The sequence below is a fragment of the Poecilia formosa genome, unplaced genomic scaffold (genome assembly GCF_000485575.1).
Source record: "Poecilia formosa unplaced genomic scaffold, Poecilia_formosa-5.1.2 Scaffold61, whole genome shotgun sequence".
Classification (NCBI taxonomy): domain Eukaryota; kingdom Metazoa; phylum Chordata; class Actinopteri; order Cyprinodontiformes; family Poeciliidae; genus Poecilia; species Poecilia formosa.
Genome location: NW_006800000.1, coordinates 974830 through 994935, shown reverse-complemented (window position 1 = coordinate 994935; position 20106 = coordinate 974830). Strand labels below are relative to the sequence as shown.

Genomic DNA, 20106 nt, shown 5'->3' with positions numbered 1-20106 from the left:
CTGATATATACTTCGTGGCAGTTCGTTACCAGAAAACAACGCTCATCTATAAACACCAAATTAGTAAGCAATATTATTGTTCATAAAACACAAGCTCTTTTGAAATACTGCTTGTCTGTTAAGAGAAGAAATTTACAGCTGGTTCATTTTGCAAAAGTAAAAGTCTGATATATACTTCGTGGCAGTTCGTTACCAGAAAACAACGCTCATCTATAAACACCAAATTAGTAAGCAATATTATTGTTCATAAAACACAAGCTCTTTTGAAATACTGCTTGTCTGTTAAGAGAAGAAATTAACAGCTGGTATATTTTGCAAAAGTAAAAGTCAGATGCTTACTTTGTGGCATTTGGTTACCAGACAACGCGCTCATCTCTTGGCAACAGATTAACAACAAATATTGTTATTGTTCGAAATATGTCTTCTGCTTTTTTGAAATACTAATTTCAAAACACTAATACTACTAATTTTACTAATCTTATACTGCTTGCTACTTAACAAGAAATGTGCAGTTGCTGAATTTAGCAGAAAAGTGAAAATGTTTTTTTTTTTTTGTCATAGGTGGTAAATATTTTATAAAACATATATACTTGTCTGTAGTAAGCGTTCCTGTAGTAAGGTGGCATCTCTAGTTCTAACTAGAAGCTCTGCCCTCCTCTGTTTGAACTGAGTGTTCCGCCATCTCTGAAATTCTCTACAACTCTGCCCTCCTTTGTGTTCTTTTGCTCTGAAACCTGTCATGTGAGATGCAGTGGAAGACAAAATTCTATCTATTTTGAGTCAAATGACACAAAACAGTGTCAGTTAGAATTTGTTTTGATTTCAATTAGGCTCGTTTTTTCGCTAATTACTAGAAATTGCTACGGCAGGTCCCAATAAAAGAAAACATATAAAACACAAAGAACAAAACAGCATCTAGATAAAGGCACAATAGACAACAAAATAAAGTAACGAAATATTTAAAAAATGTCCCACTACCAGGTACTAAAAGCCATGTTAAGCAAGTTTTGACTTGAAGAGACTTAGGTCAAAGATATGAATGTCTAATTAATAAAAAGTAATCTTCAGTAAGGTGTTAAAGGTGGGGTAAAAATCACACTCAATCGAAGTTAAACTATTGCCTCCAAGTCTGCAAACAAATTGGCCTACGCAGCAGTTTTGTTTTTTCCATCCATCCTTTTCTCCCTCTTCTTCGAAACAAGGTGTGCCTCGAGTTTCAGATGCTACAGGGCCTGGAAGATTTGACATTTCTGCTTAACACACAGAATTAGCAAAAAAGCCTAGACCCACCACAGAACCTTAAAAGGACACAAACAACAAGAGATTTAATTAACCACACATAAATTATACCAAACCTGCTTTCTTAAAATAACATTTGTTTGCTACCAGCAAGAGAAGCCCTGTAAGCCGTTCCCTTTGAGATTCCCATGCCACAGTTTTTTTGCTGTATAATAGGATTTTTATTTAAATGCGAGATCAGAAGAAAGAGACCAGTGCTGATGGTTGGGATACTGCAAAGATGTTTATGGGATGCTGAGAAGCCCTGGGCAAATTGGATTAGCCACTGATAAAACACACTGTACTTCTTAATGATATTCCACAGAGGCGTTCAGCGTTACTTAAGCACCATCAGCCTCTGAGACGCTGGGCACCGACTAAAGGTAGTTCCCACAAACGTCGCTGTTTTGCACAAGCACTGTGGTTGCCTTTGTTAAACGTGTGTCTTCCTGTAATTGTGAATCTCACTGTTCGGTGGTAGTAATTAGTGTCTTGACACTTGAAGTGAATGATAGCATCTACGACACTGTTTACTTATGCAAAGCCATTGGGCTGGTTGTAAAGCTTGTGTGCGCTGGCAGCTGTGGTACTGGTTCAGAAGGAGAACTTTTCACATGTGGAGGGTGTGGTGAGGAGACGGCACAGGGTGTGGATTGCGGGACATCCTCTCGCTCCGTCTCCTGTGGCGGTGGCGGTGCTGTCTGAGCGCTTTGCTGGCTTTAAGGCACGGCGCAGAAGCCAGCTTTCGCTCACACGCGCTCACGCCACCTGTGGGTGTGGTCTCTGTGAATCACACGGCCATCAAAGTGTGCACGCTGAAATGTTGGAGCCTTCTCAGGCTTCTCGTGAAAGCCTTCCCATGGGGCCCCCAGTGTGAGCTCGCAGCATTCTGACGTCACGAGCTACCGTGAGAATAAGACCTTTGTCATTTAGTGCACCGTGTGAGACCTAAGAAAGTCATCGTCAATCCCATGCCAATGAGAGGCTATTGGTGGTTACTGTGTGCCTGTATTACAGTGTTAAAGCTTAAACGACTCGGCAACAGCAAATTAATGAAAAGAAGGATTCTCATGTTTCCACTGGGTAACACAGACAAGTCTCAGCTCTGGGTGTCTATGCTGGTTCACAATGTTACAACATTGTGAGAACTCCCCCACCACAGTTTTTTTTTTCTCACATTGAAGAAGCTGCTCCCTATTTACAGATCAAATTGAGGGGATGAATCCCTCTAACAAGCGATGAGCTTCACGGTTCCAAATCTGCCCTTGATTTCCTTGATTCGTTCTTGGATTATTCTATTCATACAAAAACAGATTTTGGTTTACTAATTCCCACCTGACATGTCCATCCAGTGTCTGTAGAATCAACACACGACACTTCAGAAACCTCTCTCATCAGAGCTTGAAGGGGCTGATCGCCCGTGTCTTAGTTTGTGTTTGATTTTTTTTTTTTTGTCCACATTATACGTTTCATCCGTTTTGTGTAGCATCTGTGCATAGTGCAAGAGTTCATAGTCTGCACACACCATGGACATGCAAGCAGTTTATCCCATGTGACTCACTTTACAATTCTCCTTTTTTTTTAGCTACTGATTTCTGTGCATTCTTGAGTTCAGGTGCCCTGTGCCAGAAGTAGCACAACATTCTTCTTTCATGGAGCCAACCTAGACCTTTTTGCTGAGATTCCATTAGCATCCAAGCAGGGATGCAAGCGTGGAGACTCCACTTACGGAAAGAGACAATCCAGTTCTATTAGTGATGAAGTGGTACAATTTGAACCTAAAATAAGGTGCTCCATTCTGTCGCTGTTGTTGAGTTCAAACTATGTACACTGATCACAAAGAAAGTCTATGACTTTATACCTCTTCTTCCAGAAGAGGTATATTCTTCTTCCAAACAATATCCCAAACGGAATATTGTTTGGGCCCTAAAACCTCAATCCGTTCACTCCATAATGTTATTGCATCTTCTAGTGAGGAGAAACATGTCAGTAACATGAAAAGATTTCATTTTGAGTTGCAAACTTGGATCATTTTTTAACAGGACAAAAGTCAGAATAATTTTTTTTAGTAAAGAAGTTGAAACACATTCTGAGGGAAAACTTTTTGTTGGGAAATATAATATCAGAGGTTTGTATCCAGCTTAATACCTGAGAGAGATGAGCACATATATTGCCAGGGGAGCTGGATCTTGTGCTGTCTTCAAGTCCCAGCTCGTCTAGGGGTCGGACGGTGCGTCTGTCTGAGGGCGTGTGTGGCCTGCGTGGGGACAGAGGTTTAAAAGTGGAGGGGACTGATGGCGGCACTTCACACGGAGACGGGGGGACAGAGATGGAGCGTGGCATCTCCACGGTAACCCTGAAGGACGAGGAGTCTGTGAAATTCGGGCCGGTATAAATGGGAGCAGTGGGGCTGCCGTGACGAAACTGCTGCCGCTGCTGCCACTCGTACAGCTGCCACACCATCCCTTCCTTCGTGGCCATTCGCTCGTCGGTGGACATGCGGAAGTGGCTCAGTCGGTCGTGGGCGTACTTATAGTCACTGGGTAGGTTGCATGTTGTTGGAGGGGAGCTGCTGCCAGACAGGAGGCGAGGGGACTTTGGTAGCGACTGATAAGTAGCATCCATTGTGCTGGATTTGGGCTTTAAAGGAGGAGTCCGCCGAGGGAGGTTGTAGTCAACGGATGGAGCACTGAGACAGAAAAAACACATGACATTACAATCTTTTAAATTCTCTATAAATAACACAATGAGGGGAAAAAAAGGGGGCCATTTGTTGTGCAGTTCTCAAATTAACCACAAGATGGAGTCATTTATTCAACACTGTCACATTCATGTTCTTTAAAAGAGAATCAGAGCCAACTGACCTCTTTGTCGGGTCGCTTTTATGAACTTTGACCCACTGCTCCACCTGAGACAGAGTATTTTTCCTCTGAACATGCTTCCCCGAGTCAGTCCGTGAAACAAAGCCCCTTTGGTAGACAACACTTCCATTTTGCTCTGTTGGTAGAGTCACTTGTATCACAGTCTGCTGTCCGTTTTTGTGGGGGGGTCCGCCGCCGACAGAGTCTGGTGAAACTCTTTCCTGTGGGGCTGCATGGCTAGGTTTTCCCTGGATCTCCAGACCATACCTCCCCTCATCCCCGTGAGCCAATCTGATCCCGTTATCCTGAGCTTCCCCTCTGTCTGTCCTGTGAGTGCCGTCTGACTTGGATGAGATCTGAGCATTGTGGACATGGTTGGTCTGAGGGACTGCTTGCTGAACAGACTTCTCCAATTCTCTGTGGAAAACGTGAGACAGGTTAGCAAAAGCTAAACAGGGATGTAGAACATCTAATTACACGGTTTAGATGGATAGGCATCCGATCAACCTCTTCTGATGAAGTTTATAAATGGAGTGCAGAATTATCTCTGAAATGCATACAAGACAGCAGACAGACAGCAATATACATAAATCAGCCATTACATTCAGACCAGGTACCTAGTAGTGTGTTAATCTCCCTATTGCAGCCTTAAACAGTCCTGACTCATGGACTCCATAGACCCCTTAAGTAGTGCTTTGGTATCAGACATAGCAGTGCAAAAAGGAGATATGGGACTTATTTGTCCAGCACACCCCAGGATGAGTTGTGCTCCTCCAACCATCCCTGAACCACTTTTACTTTTGCTTTGTCGTAGAGTCCATTATCCTCCTGAAAGAGGGAATATTGATTTGATAAAAGAATGTGAATAGCCAGCAACAATGATACATGCAGTTCAAGTGTCCAACATCAAAGAAGATGTCAGAAAAACAGGTTTCACAGCAAAACTTCCCCAAAGCATCACACTGCCCCTGTCAGCCTCTGCCAATAAGGTATCCTGTTGCCATGTGTTACCTAGAGCAGCAACACACAATTATGCAGCCAATCATGTGATCTTTAAGTAAACTTGATTCATCACAACAGGCCACGTTCCTCCCTTGTTCTCGGATCCAGTTCTCATGCGCTTGTGCCTGTTGTTGCTTTGGACAGTGATTAGGACAGACATCTTCACTGGTCTGTGGCCACATAGCCCCAGTTATCAATAAACTGTGATGGTTTTTGTCATGAGGCACCTTTCTGTCACAGAACAAGGCCAGATATAAGGAGAAGTTGAGTATATTTCTGTGCACATAATGGCATGGTTAACATACAGAGGAGAGCAATGATTACATAGTGATTCAATAAAATGACTGTCAATTTGTCTTCATGAAACACCTTTGGTCAGATAATTGTTGTCTCTGATAGAACCACCTATCAATAATTTCTTTCTTTCTTTATTGTTTTTGTTTTGTTTTTTCACAATTAATCGATTTTAAAATGTGGTGTGAAAAAGCAATAAGACATAGCTATTTCTAAATAAACAATGACCTTCCAGGAGCCATATAGTTTTCACAGCATTTATGCCTTTTCCAAGAAAAATACACAAAAGCTCTGAAGCACTGACTCGTATTGGTCTCCAGGTGGCAATACTGCCTAGAAGATTTGAAGCAGTGCATCTGGCTGATTACAGAGGTATAAGTGTGGTTCAGGGAACATTTTTCATAGATGCAGCATTCTTGCTGTAAAAGGCTGAGATGACTGCGGGAGATTTTTTTTTTGCAATCCGTTGTGAAGGTTTAGTAGGCACAAAAAAACAAACAAACAAAAAAAAAACTTGTGATTACTCCCATAACCACAAACCACAACCGTTAACTGCATACGACAAACACAGCTTTCTACATAGCCAAACATAATTGTGTCTCAGGGTTACTGGGCAGAGTTTGGCTTGCAGTCCAGGATATTTTTATAGTAAAACTAAATGAATTACATCCAAGAAAAAAAACAACAAAAAAAAAACAAACAAAAAAAACACCATATCAAGTTTTAGTTATAAAGAATGAAATAGTTATTTTTAAAACTGATTTTCTTCTTATGCTACACTTTTTTTTTTTAAACAGAGCTCTTCAATCCCTTTCCAATCTGTAGAAACGATGCTTCACGGATTGTGTTAGCGCCAGCAAACGTCCGACCAATCACAGAAGCAAGCAGGGAGAGCGGGACCAACCTCTTTATAGTGTGACTCTGCTGCATTAGCGCAGCCTGGTTCATGGCCCGGATCCAACCATTCATGTCCTCCTGTGTGTCCGCGCTGAAGAAATATGTCCGCATCCCGCAGTGTTCCGCCTGTGAGCCAATCACAGAGTTCTTATTGTAAATGTAGGAGCGCATTCCAGTGTGGGTTGCCTGTCGAAAGGGGAGATATCAGAGGAGGGCAGAAAATAGAGGGAAGGTATAAGAGATTTTTCTTTTCCTGATTCTGTCAGACAAGATGATGAGTGAAAAACTTCAGAGACCTTTAAACTCAGAAGTTTGCCGATAAATTGTATAGGAGCTTTTACATGAGGAGTAAAAGCGCCGCAGCAGAAGCAATAAGAAAGTTTGCTGCTTCTTGGAAGGAAAAAAAAAAAGACAACACACATTGTTTTCCCTTTGATTTCCAACAAAGTAGTTGCAATCCTTCTAGAGAACAAACCTTGGAGCAAACAAGAAAAAAAAAATACAAAGAAAACGGAATATGCTCACTTCATCTGTTTTAGAGCACACACAATACCCATCCTGTGAAAATAAATTAAAAAAAAACAACTTGCCTTTCTGAGCTTCTCTACGGTGAAATAAATTTGCAATAACCAATAGCTAGCATACTGCTGCTGAGCCCTACAACCTCCACGCCGTTACCACACCGAAGGAACAATCAGCAGCTCCTGGCTCAATTTCACAGCCGTTGTTGTTTGTTAGCAGCTATTGTTAACACTCTGCTATAAATGTCCACATACTATCACTAATTTAACCTCCCTTTACGAAGATCACAAATACAAAAAGCTTATCAGTAATGTCTGATATTAGGACTTTTGTCTCCACGGTAATATTTTTCAACTTTTTGTTTAACATATTAACTTGTTCCGCATTATTTGTCCTCAGAAGATGAATCCCTATTGGGTCCAGTTCTATGCTAAACAGAAAATGCAAGAAAATAATAAAGGCTAAAACATCAACACATAAATAACAGAACTCTACAACTTTAATGAAATGCTTCAAATTTAAAGCGTAGCTGACTGACAAGTCAGCTACGCTGACAAGTCAGAGAACATTTTAATATTTAACTTGCGTACATTTATACAGCTTGGTGGGTGGGGGAGGATATCCCATGTTAAGAAAAAAAATAATTATTAGCCAATATGAGGCACACTGTATGCAAATGTGATAAGGCAAAGTTTCTCCTCTAATATTTCACAGAGTTGGGGCATTCAGAAAGAGGCATTTTTGACCAAATTCCTTTACAAAAGGACATCCAGAGTCCGGGGTTCTATCATATGCCGTTTTCTCTTGAGCCCACCCAGGTTCGCTATAGAAATTAGTTCTGGTGTCATTGTCCTGCTGAAACACATTTTCCGCCCACAAAAACATATTTTTAAAATGCCTAGATTGCATTTGATACTAGAAGCGAAACAGGCTCACAGCATTAGAGATCATCTGCCATAGTAAAAGGGGTGGTATTATTTTGCAGACACACAGTGCCATTTTATAGTACAATTAAGAAAGTATGTCATCTTCGGTTGTTGCTGTTGCATATCAAACATAAGAAATCTGACGTCTTGAAATTGGCCTGTTTCTTTAAGAAACTCCTCCTTTTTCTGACCCTCTGCCTTTATACGTTATCCCCTCTCCTGTGTTTTATTTTAATGCATGTTAGACAAAAGCTGGTAAAAATCTACACCAAAACTGACCCTGGAAGATGAACTAAAGGTGGAGTTAGGAGGAGAACAAGCAATAATGTTTTTAGAGATAGAAAACAGATCATCACTTCAGGTAGTTGTTCATATAATACTGATAGAAAAAAAGTATACGCCCTTTCTCCCACAGTGAGGAGTAAGGGTGGGCTCAGTTAATTTAAAATTCACTCTTGCAGTTTAGAGTGACAGTCTGCTTTTAAACCGTAACCACTGTAATTTTAGGCTTATTAGCCTTATTTCCAAATTTATAAGTCTATTCTGTACTTCAGTGCTGTAGTGGGCGGAGATCTGTGTAAATAAAAAACTATTCTGGAGAAAAAAGTTCAGGGAGCCTCATCTTAAGTTTTATCTTACCAAAACTCCCCCCCACCCCACACACACTAAATAAATGTACTCTGATAAAGGTTGACAAAGTAAGTATAAAACTAGAGCTAAAAAAATATTTTAATTATATATTTCTATCATGGTTGCCGATAAATGTGGAATATAAGTAGCCCTATTAAAAATGGTTGAAGTTAAGTAAAACACTGTGTGAATGATGTTAATATCTCACATGATAAGATAAAAGTGGATCTAAGATTTTCAAACAGTCAAGTTTATTGCACATACAGCGTAAGATCGATTCCTGATGGCAACATAAATACAACAAAATGCAATGAATTTGCAGAGAAGAGTGGCAGACACAGATGGAACCGGGCCAACCACCCAACCATAATGATGAAAAGCGATAAGGAACAAGCGACATGACAAGACAAATACCAGAGCCTCCGAAATTGATACTGTTAGTGCTGAATGTGATCAGCAAATCAAATAAGCTTTGAGCTGGGCCGGCCAGTTTCAAACAGTTCACACTGGCTTTTTCGCTGGAACATGGATGACTGAACATACCAGGACATCCCACGTTTCCAACGTCACAGAGCAGGATTTCGGATTTTAAATAAATCAAGCATCGACCTTCACTCAAATGACTGTATTCCATGAACGTTGTGCCCAAATTCTTATCCGAATGATAGTCGGAATCTTTTGTATTTAATCAGATGCAACACCAAAATAATAAACAAATGTGCCACTGTCTAAATAGACAGAGACTTAACAAGAGACCTGTTTGTCTGCAGGCAAACTATATTGAAATTGACTAGAGTCGGATGTACTCTGGCATTGTCTCACAGATGACTCGCTGCAGTCATGCTTGCTTATGGTAAGGCCTAAATGCACATTTGAAAATGCGCACTCAGTGGCCAGTGGCAGGATATGGAGTGAAATGAGGTGAGGATGGTGTTCTACCAATGAGGCTAAAGTGAAATCAAATACCTATTCATGCAAGACAGGAAGCCTGTGTGACTCAGGACGGCCGCCCGCTGAGAACAGTACTCACTCCGCCCACGCAAACACACCGGATCACAATGGAAGGCAATTGACCAACAGGGAATGAGAGAAACACAGCGAGATGAGCAAAAATAAGAGAACAGAAAAACAACAGGAAGTTACAGCTGATCAGTGCTGACTCACATCGAGAGAACAGAAAATGGATCCAGCTGTGGTGTCACAGAAAGCAAGAATGGGGAACAGTTCAGCTTCAAAAGTGGGAACAAAATTATATATTTGTGATAGGTTGCTATTGACAAAGTGCCAAGGTATTTTTTATTTTATTTTATTTTTTTTTTCCTTCCTGAACAATTCACAGGTCAGAGTTAAGTGGCTCATCAAACAAAAATAAACTCAAGCTGAATACAAAGGCAGCCAAAGTCCAAGGGAAAAGCTTTGAAAAACCTTCAGGAAAGCCTGAGGAACTGTTGATCAAGAGCGTTTTAAAATATCACAAGAAGGTTCGACTTCTTGGAAACAAACTATAAAGAAATGAGGGAATATTCAAGACTATTGCACGATGTTGCGTTTGATTTATTTATTTTTTTTTCCTACTGCCTTATGTTTTTTTTCTTTGTAAATCACAATACATTTTCAAAGCTTTAACATTAAGTAACATCCCTTTCACTAAGCTGCGGTCATGCATCCTGAACAGTGAAGGATATTTCAAGCTCGTCAGATAATTACCCTTATATATTGGTGTCTCAAAGAAAAGCTGAAGGAGGTTGAAGGAGCTGTTCAGTACAAGGTGGTAGAGCAGAACCTTGTCTCATTATCTAATCTAACCTTACACAGTACATATATACATACTCCTCGACTAGCAAGGGGGAGGAGATGTGGGAGCAGGCTGAAGGTAAAATTAATATTTCAAAAGCTGCAATTATCATACAAATTCCATTGTATGCTGTGAAGCTCAAGAGACACATCCCATAGGCATCTGCACTGTGTGCACACTCACATTTACACACAGAAAAAAAAAAAAAAAAACGTACAAAGAGGTTGAAAGGATTGCAACAGAAAGGCCTGGAGCTGAAACAGTGGATCAAACATTCAGGCACCCGTGTTCTTCACTGCAACCTCTGTGTAAAAGAGAAACTGCCTAATGTTGGCACACAGGGGCAGGATTCCCAAAATGCTACAAAAAAAAAAGAAGTCTTTGTAGGTAAGGAAAAGACATGTTAAATATCTTTTAAAAATGTATGTAGTATATAATCCCATGCTAAGGTAAGTACATGCCATTTTGTTTAGAAAGAAATGTAACTACACACTCACTTGACCATGAATACGACATCACTGTGTTGTTGCTAATCAAATCCTTCTCATGAACCCATTCTCAAGTGAAAATGGTGCACATTTTAACCCTTACTTTATCTTATTTGATTTCCAAAAACACATCAAGTGTAAATCTGACAGAAATAGATGTTGCTGAGAAGCGGAACGCATTCGACAACAGCAATACATTTTCCCAAATGTAACAAATATGAAGCTTTAAGTCAAATGAAATGTTGCCAAGAAAGACTGTAATCAACACACCTAAGAAACTGGCAAGACTTTCAGAGGAACATACACATGAAACCACCAGACCACCTGATGATAACTCCCAACTATCTAGTCAATATGTACTGCTAATTAAATGCAATGCAATATATCCAGATGCTAAGGCTCGGTTTCTAATTTGGTTATTTAAAAACGACACCAATTCCAAGCACATCAGCAAATCTACAACAGAATGCTTAAGCTGTATTGGAATCAAGGTGTTGCAAATGTATGTACAACACTTTGCTTCCACATTCTGTTGCGTTATAGTTTTATTCCAAAATAGATTAAGTTCATGTTTCCATCTAATTCTCCACATTGCCCGTGGTGATAACGATAGTCATTTAAAAAAAAAAAAAAAAACATGCTTATGCGTATTCAGCTCTTCCAAATTACTTTGCTAAAGTGCCTTTAGCTGGATCTTTAGCATTGTTGTTCAGAGTAGGAAAGGTGTTAGTCAGGTGATTGAAGGTGCCCATTTTTCTCTGCATATGAGTACTGGAATTTAGTCAAAAAATGTATTTAGTTTTATCACCTCATAAAATGTTGTTTCTCGTCATCCAACAATCTTAAAAGGTGTGATTCAGAAAAATAAAAAATAAAAAATTAAGCACACTGCTATACACATGTAAATCATTGCTTGGTTTTCTTGATTAACATTTATTCAAATTGTTATTATATATAAAGCAAATTATTAAATTGCAAGGAGGAGTAATGTTTGTTTTTAAATAAATAAATCAATAAATAAATGTATGCTTCCTTTCAAATTTCATGCAGAAAGTTCATAATTTGCAGACGTCATTTCAATTTGAAGGCTACAATCCTGCAGCCTGCCCTTGACACGTGCTTACATGGGCAGCACATTAAAAATGTTGATCCCGCCTTCTCTTCATATTAGGCAAAAATAATGCAGACTATGCATTAGCCTGCAGTTCTAACTTGATTAGATGATCTACTACTAAGCAATCCACTGTGACACCAAAAACAACAACTGAGCTGGATTCAAAACATGGGAGAATACAAATAAGTAGAGATCAAAGATCTAATACACTTATTTCAGATAAATAAAAGCTGAATATTGAATTTACTTGAGTGAATTTGACTTAAAACTACAATTTGAACGACCTTCCAAGCTACACACGTTCAGGACAGCTTTAAACAGATCAGGGCCGATTCCGCTTCTGTGTTACCTTGAAGGCATATTTGCGGTTTATGTGGTCCTCTGGCTCCACTGGTGCAATGACATAACTGGGCAGAGGGATGCTTCCCAGCACCGTTTCCTCTCGGCTGTCTGTTCCAAACACAGAAACGCACATAAGTATAGAGTATTGTTCAAACAGTGTCTTCAGGCTAAAGCTTGTGTGTGGTGTTTATGAGCAATTACAGCTTCACAAACAGCAGGAAAATGAGTGAGACATAAGTCATGGGGGACAGCTGTCTCTACGAGGCCATGTGCTAGCATGTGCCACAATGGGGCTTGCGGTTTATCTATTATTCAGGAAGATTAATGGAGAAGAAGAGCCTGAGTCCACGGCAACACTAGCAGAGATTAAATCCTGTAATAAAGAACTTCAAGTTGATAAGGCAGGAAAAGTTGAGCGTGGATGAAAGCCAAGGATGCCACCTAGGTAATAACAGAGGGGCATTATTCTAGATGACAGGAGAGGAGATCGCTGAGGGTCCCTGCGCTTTACTTCACTGCTGTCTTTTAAACTCTGACAAAGTGCACTTTTCACAGACTCACCTTTGTAGTAAAACAAGCAGTAGTCCGACAAAACAAACCACTTCCGTTTCCACAGCCGCATTCCAGAGCTGTCCTGGAGGTGAAGGGGGGAGAATAAAGAGCAGTGTGGTTAGAGGTATTCCTTCCAGGAGAGAATTTCAAGTCACATTTTAATTAAGAAGCAGCTTGGGAATAGTGTGCTTGTTAGTAAAAGTGAGTGGGGGAAGGCTATGTGCATATCATTAAAGCAATAATTGCACACCACTGCTTTTTTTTTTTTTGTCTTGCAGAATTTAATGCAAAAAGCTTCAGATTCTAGATTTTTCTCATTTCTGTAGCTGTTGCGTTTTTATCCCTTTCATGACTTTTGTGAAATGTGAGGAGAATTTGTGCTCACCTGTTTGTAGAGCCAGCCTCTTACCACCACTGGGATGTTGAGGTTTCTTTTAATAGCGTGATCCCTCTTGCCAAAGCTGTGCACCTTCCCGCTTCCTCTAGAGGTCTAAGGGAAGCAAAGAGAGCCGTGAACAGTTAATTGTGTGGCGGCTTGGGTAAAGGAGGTCAATTGATTTTACCTATGTGGGATTACATTGACAAACAAAGCAAAACTGTGTTCATATACAGTGCTGTGAAAAAGCATTCACTCCGTACAGGCTTCTTCTGTTCCTAGTCTTTCATCAAGATAAACAGAGTTAACAACAAATAACAATTTTGTAAAGGACGATCTCATTTATTCAGTTGCTCCTCCTGCACTTTTTTCAGGTGCATACAACTAGAAATGATGTGTTTGGCTATTATGTTTGTTCTGCTTAGCATAGGTTTTTCCTTTGGAACTCTTCCATGGATTTTTCCCAATCTTTTTCTTGTTGTTGAATATTATATACACTGACCTAAACTGACCCAAGTAAAGCTCACAGGGCTGCAGATTTTCTGACCTCCTGATTGAGTTGTTGATGACCTCTTAGAGGTGTGGATTACTTGATTCCCAAAGGCTCCGAATTTTGGTTAAACGCTTTAAAAACTGAAATACATCACTTTCTTTCTTATCTGTTCTTGAATTTGTTTTTTGATGCATCTTGTGTTTTAGCCTACTTCTTGCTGAAGACAGGTGATTTCTTGATAATCCTGATCTGCCAGTATTTGGGTTTACTCATTAACAAAAACAAACAAGAAAAAAAAAGAAAACGACAAACTCTTGACAACACCTATGGTTCATTATTTACATCTGAATGGGGCTTACAGAAAAGCAGTCATTGCAGGTGAAAGATCACATCTGAGGCGTTTGCATTATAGCACCAACCAACTTGCTTAAATACAAGATAGAGAAATGTATCTTGACTTGACTGTGGCATATATTATAGTCATGCATAAAAAGTTTTTAATTTTTTTCTGATTGCTCGATAATGACTTTGCTACATCCTTCACATGGATTCTCTGAAAAGTATTTTGGGTAGCTCTCTCCTAACGTGGAATGAAGATGAAAAATCATCACTTTTGTCACCTGCCTTAAAAATCGTGCAGCTCTTTAGTAAACCAAACCACAAAATGACACCAAAACGTGAACGTGCATCAGCTTAATTCCTTGTAAAATGAAGCTCACCTTTGATCCTGAGGCAACATCCACTGCAGCAGGGGTCACGGCCCTGGAGGACTCTGTGACCATGCTGGGTGACCTCTGATTGGCCATGAGCTTGGACATGCGGGACTCTAACCTGCAGTTGACAGCACAGTGTGAATGAGAATGAGTCGCACAGACAGGATGAGGAGCCCGGAATAATGATGTGCTTTCTTAATTCCTGTAGTGACGAGCGGTGAAAAAGAGACACCAGGCATGTGCTGAGCTTTCACATATAAAAGGATGTGACTTGTTTCCTGACACCAACACAAGACCTGTCACAGCCAATGGCTTCTTTAGCAGGATGTTTTAGTTGGAGTGGAAACAGCTCTGCGGTACTTGGACATATCCCACAGAAAACATGCAATGCAAAAACAAACAAGAGGAAAACACACCCACGTTACAGAATTGTTTGGGCAAATTATCTAACTCACAACTTATATGATCTCCAAAACTCTTAATTTTTTTAAAGGCTCAAGCAGAATCTATGTTTTTACTGACTGAAAATATAGCGGATTTTAAAAGGAGGAGAATCCTTGGACCGCAGCCATTCTTACCATTAGCAGCTCCAAAGTTGCAGGCTGCACTGGCTAATTAAACACTGAAACAACATAAAGGATGAACGTCTCTAATTGTATTCGTGTGACTTTGGTAAAGCTGCCTGCTCTTTTTGTCTTGGGAGCAACTCCAGGCCACCTTTTGGTGTAGATCATAAAAGCTGTGCCATGATCTTATTTAGCCTTGCCTTTTATTTTATTCAGTGTTAATGGTCTTTAACATCTGTGAAATAAAAACCTCACATTAACACATTCATGAAAATCCCAGGATTAATGATAACATAGTTCACATAGCCGAGTGGGACTGCAGTGTTCTTTCAACATCTTGTTTTAATGAAGTAGAGTTCTCACCAGAACATGACTTATTTTAAGACAGTTTGTGACATTACATAAAGGCTTTATTTAGTTGCATTATATAAAAACTCTCACTAATAAATACATATATTTTTAACAGCTGTTGTTATCATAAATCGGTAGCAGAGAAATCTAAATAACTACCAATTCTCTACAACATGTGGAGACTAGAGTTTTAATATTGTTCCTCTGCAAATTTGAAAATGGTGAAATTGAATTAAGGTAATCTGAAAAGAAGTATTTTCAGATTCTACAATTAGAATTAGATCTAGAGTTTGATTGAGTCATTATAATAAATAAAAAAGCTGTTGCTAGAACCATGTTTGGGGTCCTTGTCATGCTGGAAGTTGAATCTTCCCTCTATTCTTGTTTTTTTGGAGTCGCTAACAGGTTTTCTTCCACAATTTCCATGTATTTGGCTTCATCCCCTTTTCCATTAACTTAGTCAGGCTCTCTGTCCTCATCAAAACACAAACAAACAAACAAAAAAACCTGATGCTGCCACTACCATGCTTGGCATTAAATGTAGTATGTCAAGAGTGAAGTAGCAGTGTTAATCTTCTGCCAAACATACGGTAGCGTTTTGCATATTGGTCAAAAGGTTCCAATTTTAATCTCATCTAATCACGTGTTCTTCTTTCACATATTTCCTGTGTTCTTCTCTATCAATCCGAGTACCTTCTTGCCACCTTGATTTTAAATTATAGCTGTCCTCTTGAAACTCCTCCTCACAGCTCAGATTTGTGGAGTGCTCATCAACTGGCTCTAACACTGACGGATTCGCCGATGAGAGCTGTGGATCCCTGCAGCTCCACCAGAATTACAATGGCTGCTTTTCTGATTAATACTCTCCTTGGCTTTCCTGCCTGTTCAGATGGAAAGATACATCTTGGTTTGCAGTTTGTGGGATGGTCAAAGCTTAAGATATTACTTTTATTCATCCCTAACCTGTCTGGTGTGTTTCTTAATCTTCACGGTGCTGTTGGTATTTGACACATGTCTGAGGTCTTCACAGAACAGATTCATTTATACTTGGATGAAATAATACACAGGTGGACTGTTGGTCACAAACTTGGTTGCCCTCATTTTCTTCCACTTCATGCTTATTTTCTACTTTGTGCTTATCTAAGAGAAACATAAATCACAATAAAATACATCCACTTTTCTAATTTCAAAGAGAAAAAAGTTTAAAGAGCACAAAAAGTATCTATATAAAAAATAAAAAAAAAACTTTTGTGAGGCAATGGAAACTTCTGCAGTGCACAGTATTTACCAGAACTTTGAAAACATATGCAAATAAATACTATATTCAGAGCTATAATGAGATGAAGATTAGGCAATTTCCACCGACCAACAGCGTCTTATGAATTACTGGTTATAATTATTGCATCTTTGCACAATATTACATCACGTATTTTCAAAGACTTGCATCAGATCTTCTAAACAGAAAACTGGTTATTGTAACAATAGATTTTAATTTGCTGAACATAACAATGAGAGAGTGAGGCAGGAGCAGATATTTTAGAAATCACTGAGATTTAATCAGTAAATGTTCAGACAACTTGCACTCTTCTAGGTGGAAGTAAAATAAATCTAAGAAAAAGATGTGTTTTAGTTTTGTTTCTTTTGTTTTTTTGAGTAAAGGTGAAAAAATATCTAGAAATCCACTTAGTGCAAACCAAAGTCATTTGCAACTGAGAGTTGTTTCTTTTTAAGCTGATGCATTAGTCTTTGTTTTTTTTTTTTTAAAGGGAATGTATCAAGAAAAATTAGAAAAATTTCCAAGTGTATAATTTTGTCAAATCTGAAGAATATAATTCTCATTGCCTGACATAAAATCTACTGCTGCAAAATGCAAAATTAAGGGCAGCCCAGCATCTCCACTCCTGTTATAACAGGAGCTTAATGTTAACATCCCTAATGATGTTAACAGTAAATGATGAGAAAATCATCATTTTCTCAGATGATTGATATCTCCAGTTTTTGTAAATCTCTGAACAGCCATTTCTGGTTTCTTTGCAAGACTTATAATTGATGTTAATAATTCATTTATTTATTTAAGATTTGACAGTACAAACAGCATCGTGTTAAAGAGCATTTTCTCATTAGCTGTGTTTCCATTGAACATATAGCACTTTGAGATTTTTTCTAATAAAAAGTGCGGTACAAATTAAATTGATTATTATTATTATTATTATTATTATATTTGCAGTCTGACATGCCAAAAATAAATGACTTAATTTAATCCATCAAAAGAGGGATGGACATCAAAAGCCGAATCAAAAGCAGAATAGAGAGTTGAAGAGGAAAGGAAAAGGCAGAATACCTTCTCAATTTGGGTTGCTGCCAATATTTTTACAAGATGTTCCCTCTTGTAACTCGCGGATGCAGCCGTTTTATATGAAGCGGTCATTGCAATAGTTTCCCAGGAGATTTGTTGTGCCATGTGGAAGACCAAGTCAATATTTCATGAAGTGTTGAGCAGAAGGGAGAGAGGAGCTGTCCATGCTTTTCCAGGCTTGTCAGGGCATGACTGAAGTGACACGACGGAGTATTTGACAGTTTTAGATCCTTTTGATCATTGGGTGGACATAAAAGGAGATAATTAGCCGATCACAGTGTAATTATCTATAAGGAAGTCCAAGGCTTCTGGCTAGTAAAACACAGGTTCATTGACCTTTTTGTGGCCTCCACCAGCTGCTACCTCCCCTCAAGACGTCCTCAATCTGATTTAAACCTCCAGGGACAATTCTGGCTTCCTTTTTACTGTGAGCGTAGTAACTCATGGAAACTTCATTTTAACTTAATAAATGCAGAGTTAATCACTAAAATTTGCTATGATTACAAACAACATTTCGCATCAATTTTGAAGATAACACAAACATACTTTAATTAAACATATTTTGCAGAGCAATGAGTTTACCTTTCACTCTGAATGGCTCTATATGCACCTCCACATGTTTAAATAAGCACCATAAACATAAAGTCAGGAGTACAACAACAACAACATAAAGTCATGTTTTCAACACTGTAAACATTCCGGTATGAACACGAAAACTGATGTATCTTGAGCCTTTTTAGTCTTCCCTTGGTTTGACCACGTTACATTTTTTCACAGTGTATACGCAGGCTTTTTATTTTAACTCATCAGTCTTTCACTGGCAGATTTCTTTCTAAGGGCCTAACAAATACATTTCTCTCAACTCGCTTCTATTTATTACATTATTTTATTACTGTCTCAAACACTGATCATGAATGAAAAATAATGAACTGATAGGTTTCTCGTTAGATGTAGTTGCCTTCAAAACTATGAAGCATCAGTGGTACTTGGACAGATTGTGAGAGATTTTGCTCCCTGGTGACGTGACAGCATCTCAAATGTGCAGCAAATATTTCTTGCTTTACACAGCGTCTCATTTAGTTATGTATTGCCTGCTGTTATAATTGTGGACTTTATTTATGGGTTGAATTTTATTCCTACTCTCTGGTGGAGAATCAAACCTTCAATCTTTGAAGTGAAGGATGACCATTTAATCATGGTCGTCTTGCTATGATTTAAAGAGAAGTTGATGTACCATATACAGTAGCTTTCTAAAGAGAAAACGCAATAAAATGCTACTTTAAAATACACTTTCTCCACCTGTGGTCCTACATAAAATCTGTTTTCATAATTTACCTTAGAGAACAGAAAATGAGGCAGTACATTATTTTTAAGGCGTCTTAAAGGTAAGGAACATTTCCAGGAGTATTTTCTGCAGCATATCTTTCTTCCCACTCTTGTTGCTGAATAAGCAAGTTACTTTGACTTTCTTATTTGTCCTTTTGTATTGTTGAGAACTATTTAATGACTTTGGCAACAAACCTGCTGTTCTAAGAACAATACCTATTTTCAACTGTTAGATTTGACTGCTACAAACTGCTTTTGCCTTTCTATGGCTTTCCAATTATGTTGTGTGTAATAGGGAAACAGCTAGTGCTATAATAAGTATTATTCTTTTTATGATGACAATATCTAAGTGAAACAACATGACCTTTTAACCCACTCAGATTATATGCAAATACGCAGCGTAAGTGGACTAATCTAAGGATGAGGGTGCATAATTTAAGGCATAAGAGGATCGCAGAGAAATCCTACATCGACTTTTCATGAATGTCCAAAAGTCTCACTGATTTCTCCTTTGCCCACAGTGGAATGTTTAAATGCATGCAATGCATCAGATGACTCCAACCACCCAAAATAAAAATCACACACCGGCTGTCTTATATTGAGCTCTAAGCCTGCCATATATCACTGATGGGTTTCCAGAAGGAGCTTTATGCAAGTACATAAAAACAACAGTATACCCATCTGCCATGCTAGAAGAGTGTGTGTGGTGGGGAATGAAAACAATCCAGTATTCTTATTTTAGTATATTTAACACAATGTCAATTTGGAGAAATAGCTGTGATTGTCCACATATCAATTTACCCTTTAAGCAAGAAAATTGACAGCAAGCTGCCTTGCCGTCTGAGTACTGGTATATAAATGTGCGAACATATATGAATGTGGCCGAGTAAATGGGGATTCGGTGTAAAAGCGCTTTGTGTTGTTGATGTGACTAGAAAATAACCATGTCGGTTCAGTCCAGATGCCATTTACCGAAAGCAAAAATGACAATCATTGTCATATGTAGGCACAGCGATCATTCACATTCATTACTGTGGATACAAAAAAAGAAATCCAAATACACTTATTAGTTGCGGTTTCACTGCAGTGTCATTATGATCACAACTAATGAGGTAATAGTGTGAAGAACAAAGCTAATGAACTGCCAAAATCCAAAACTGGGGTCACATTACTACAGTAATAAGGGTCATTACAGTAGAGAATAAGTTCAGTTTGACTAATGAA

At 38.9% G+C, this 20106-nt stretch overlaps 1 protein-coding gene across 1 annotated transcript in view; it reads right to left on the bottom strand.

The window, feature by feature from the left end:
• plekha7b (pleckstrin homology domain containing, family A member 7b) overlaps positions 1-20106 on the bottom strand; it is an 86974-nt gene that overhangs the window by 38522 nt on the left and 28346 nt on the right. The window contains exons 5-11 of the mRNA XM_016672464.1: positions 14290-14401; positions 13087-13191; positions 12711-12783; positions 12157-12257; positions 6340-6518; positions 4143-4556; positions 3427-3967 (exon numbers count right to left, since the gene is read on the bottom strand). Coding sequence (XP_016527950.1) covers positions 3427-3967; positions 4143-4556; positions 6340-6518; positions 12157-12257; positions 12711-12783; positions 13087-13191; positions 14290-14401 — 1525 coding nt within the window. The remainder of the gene's footprint in view (positions 1-3426; positions 3968-4142; positions 4557-6339; positions 6519-12156; positions 12258-12710; positions 12784-13086; positions 13192-14289; positions 14402-20106) is intronic.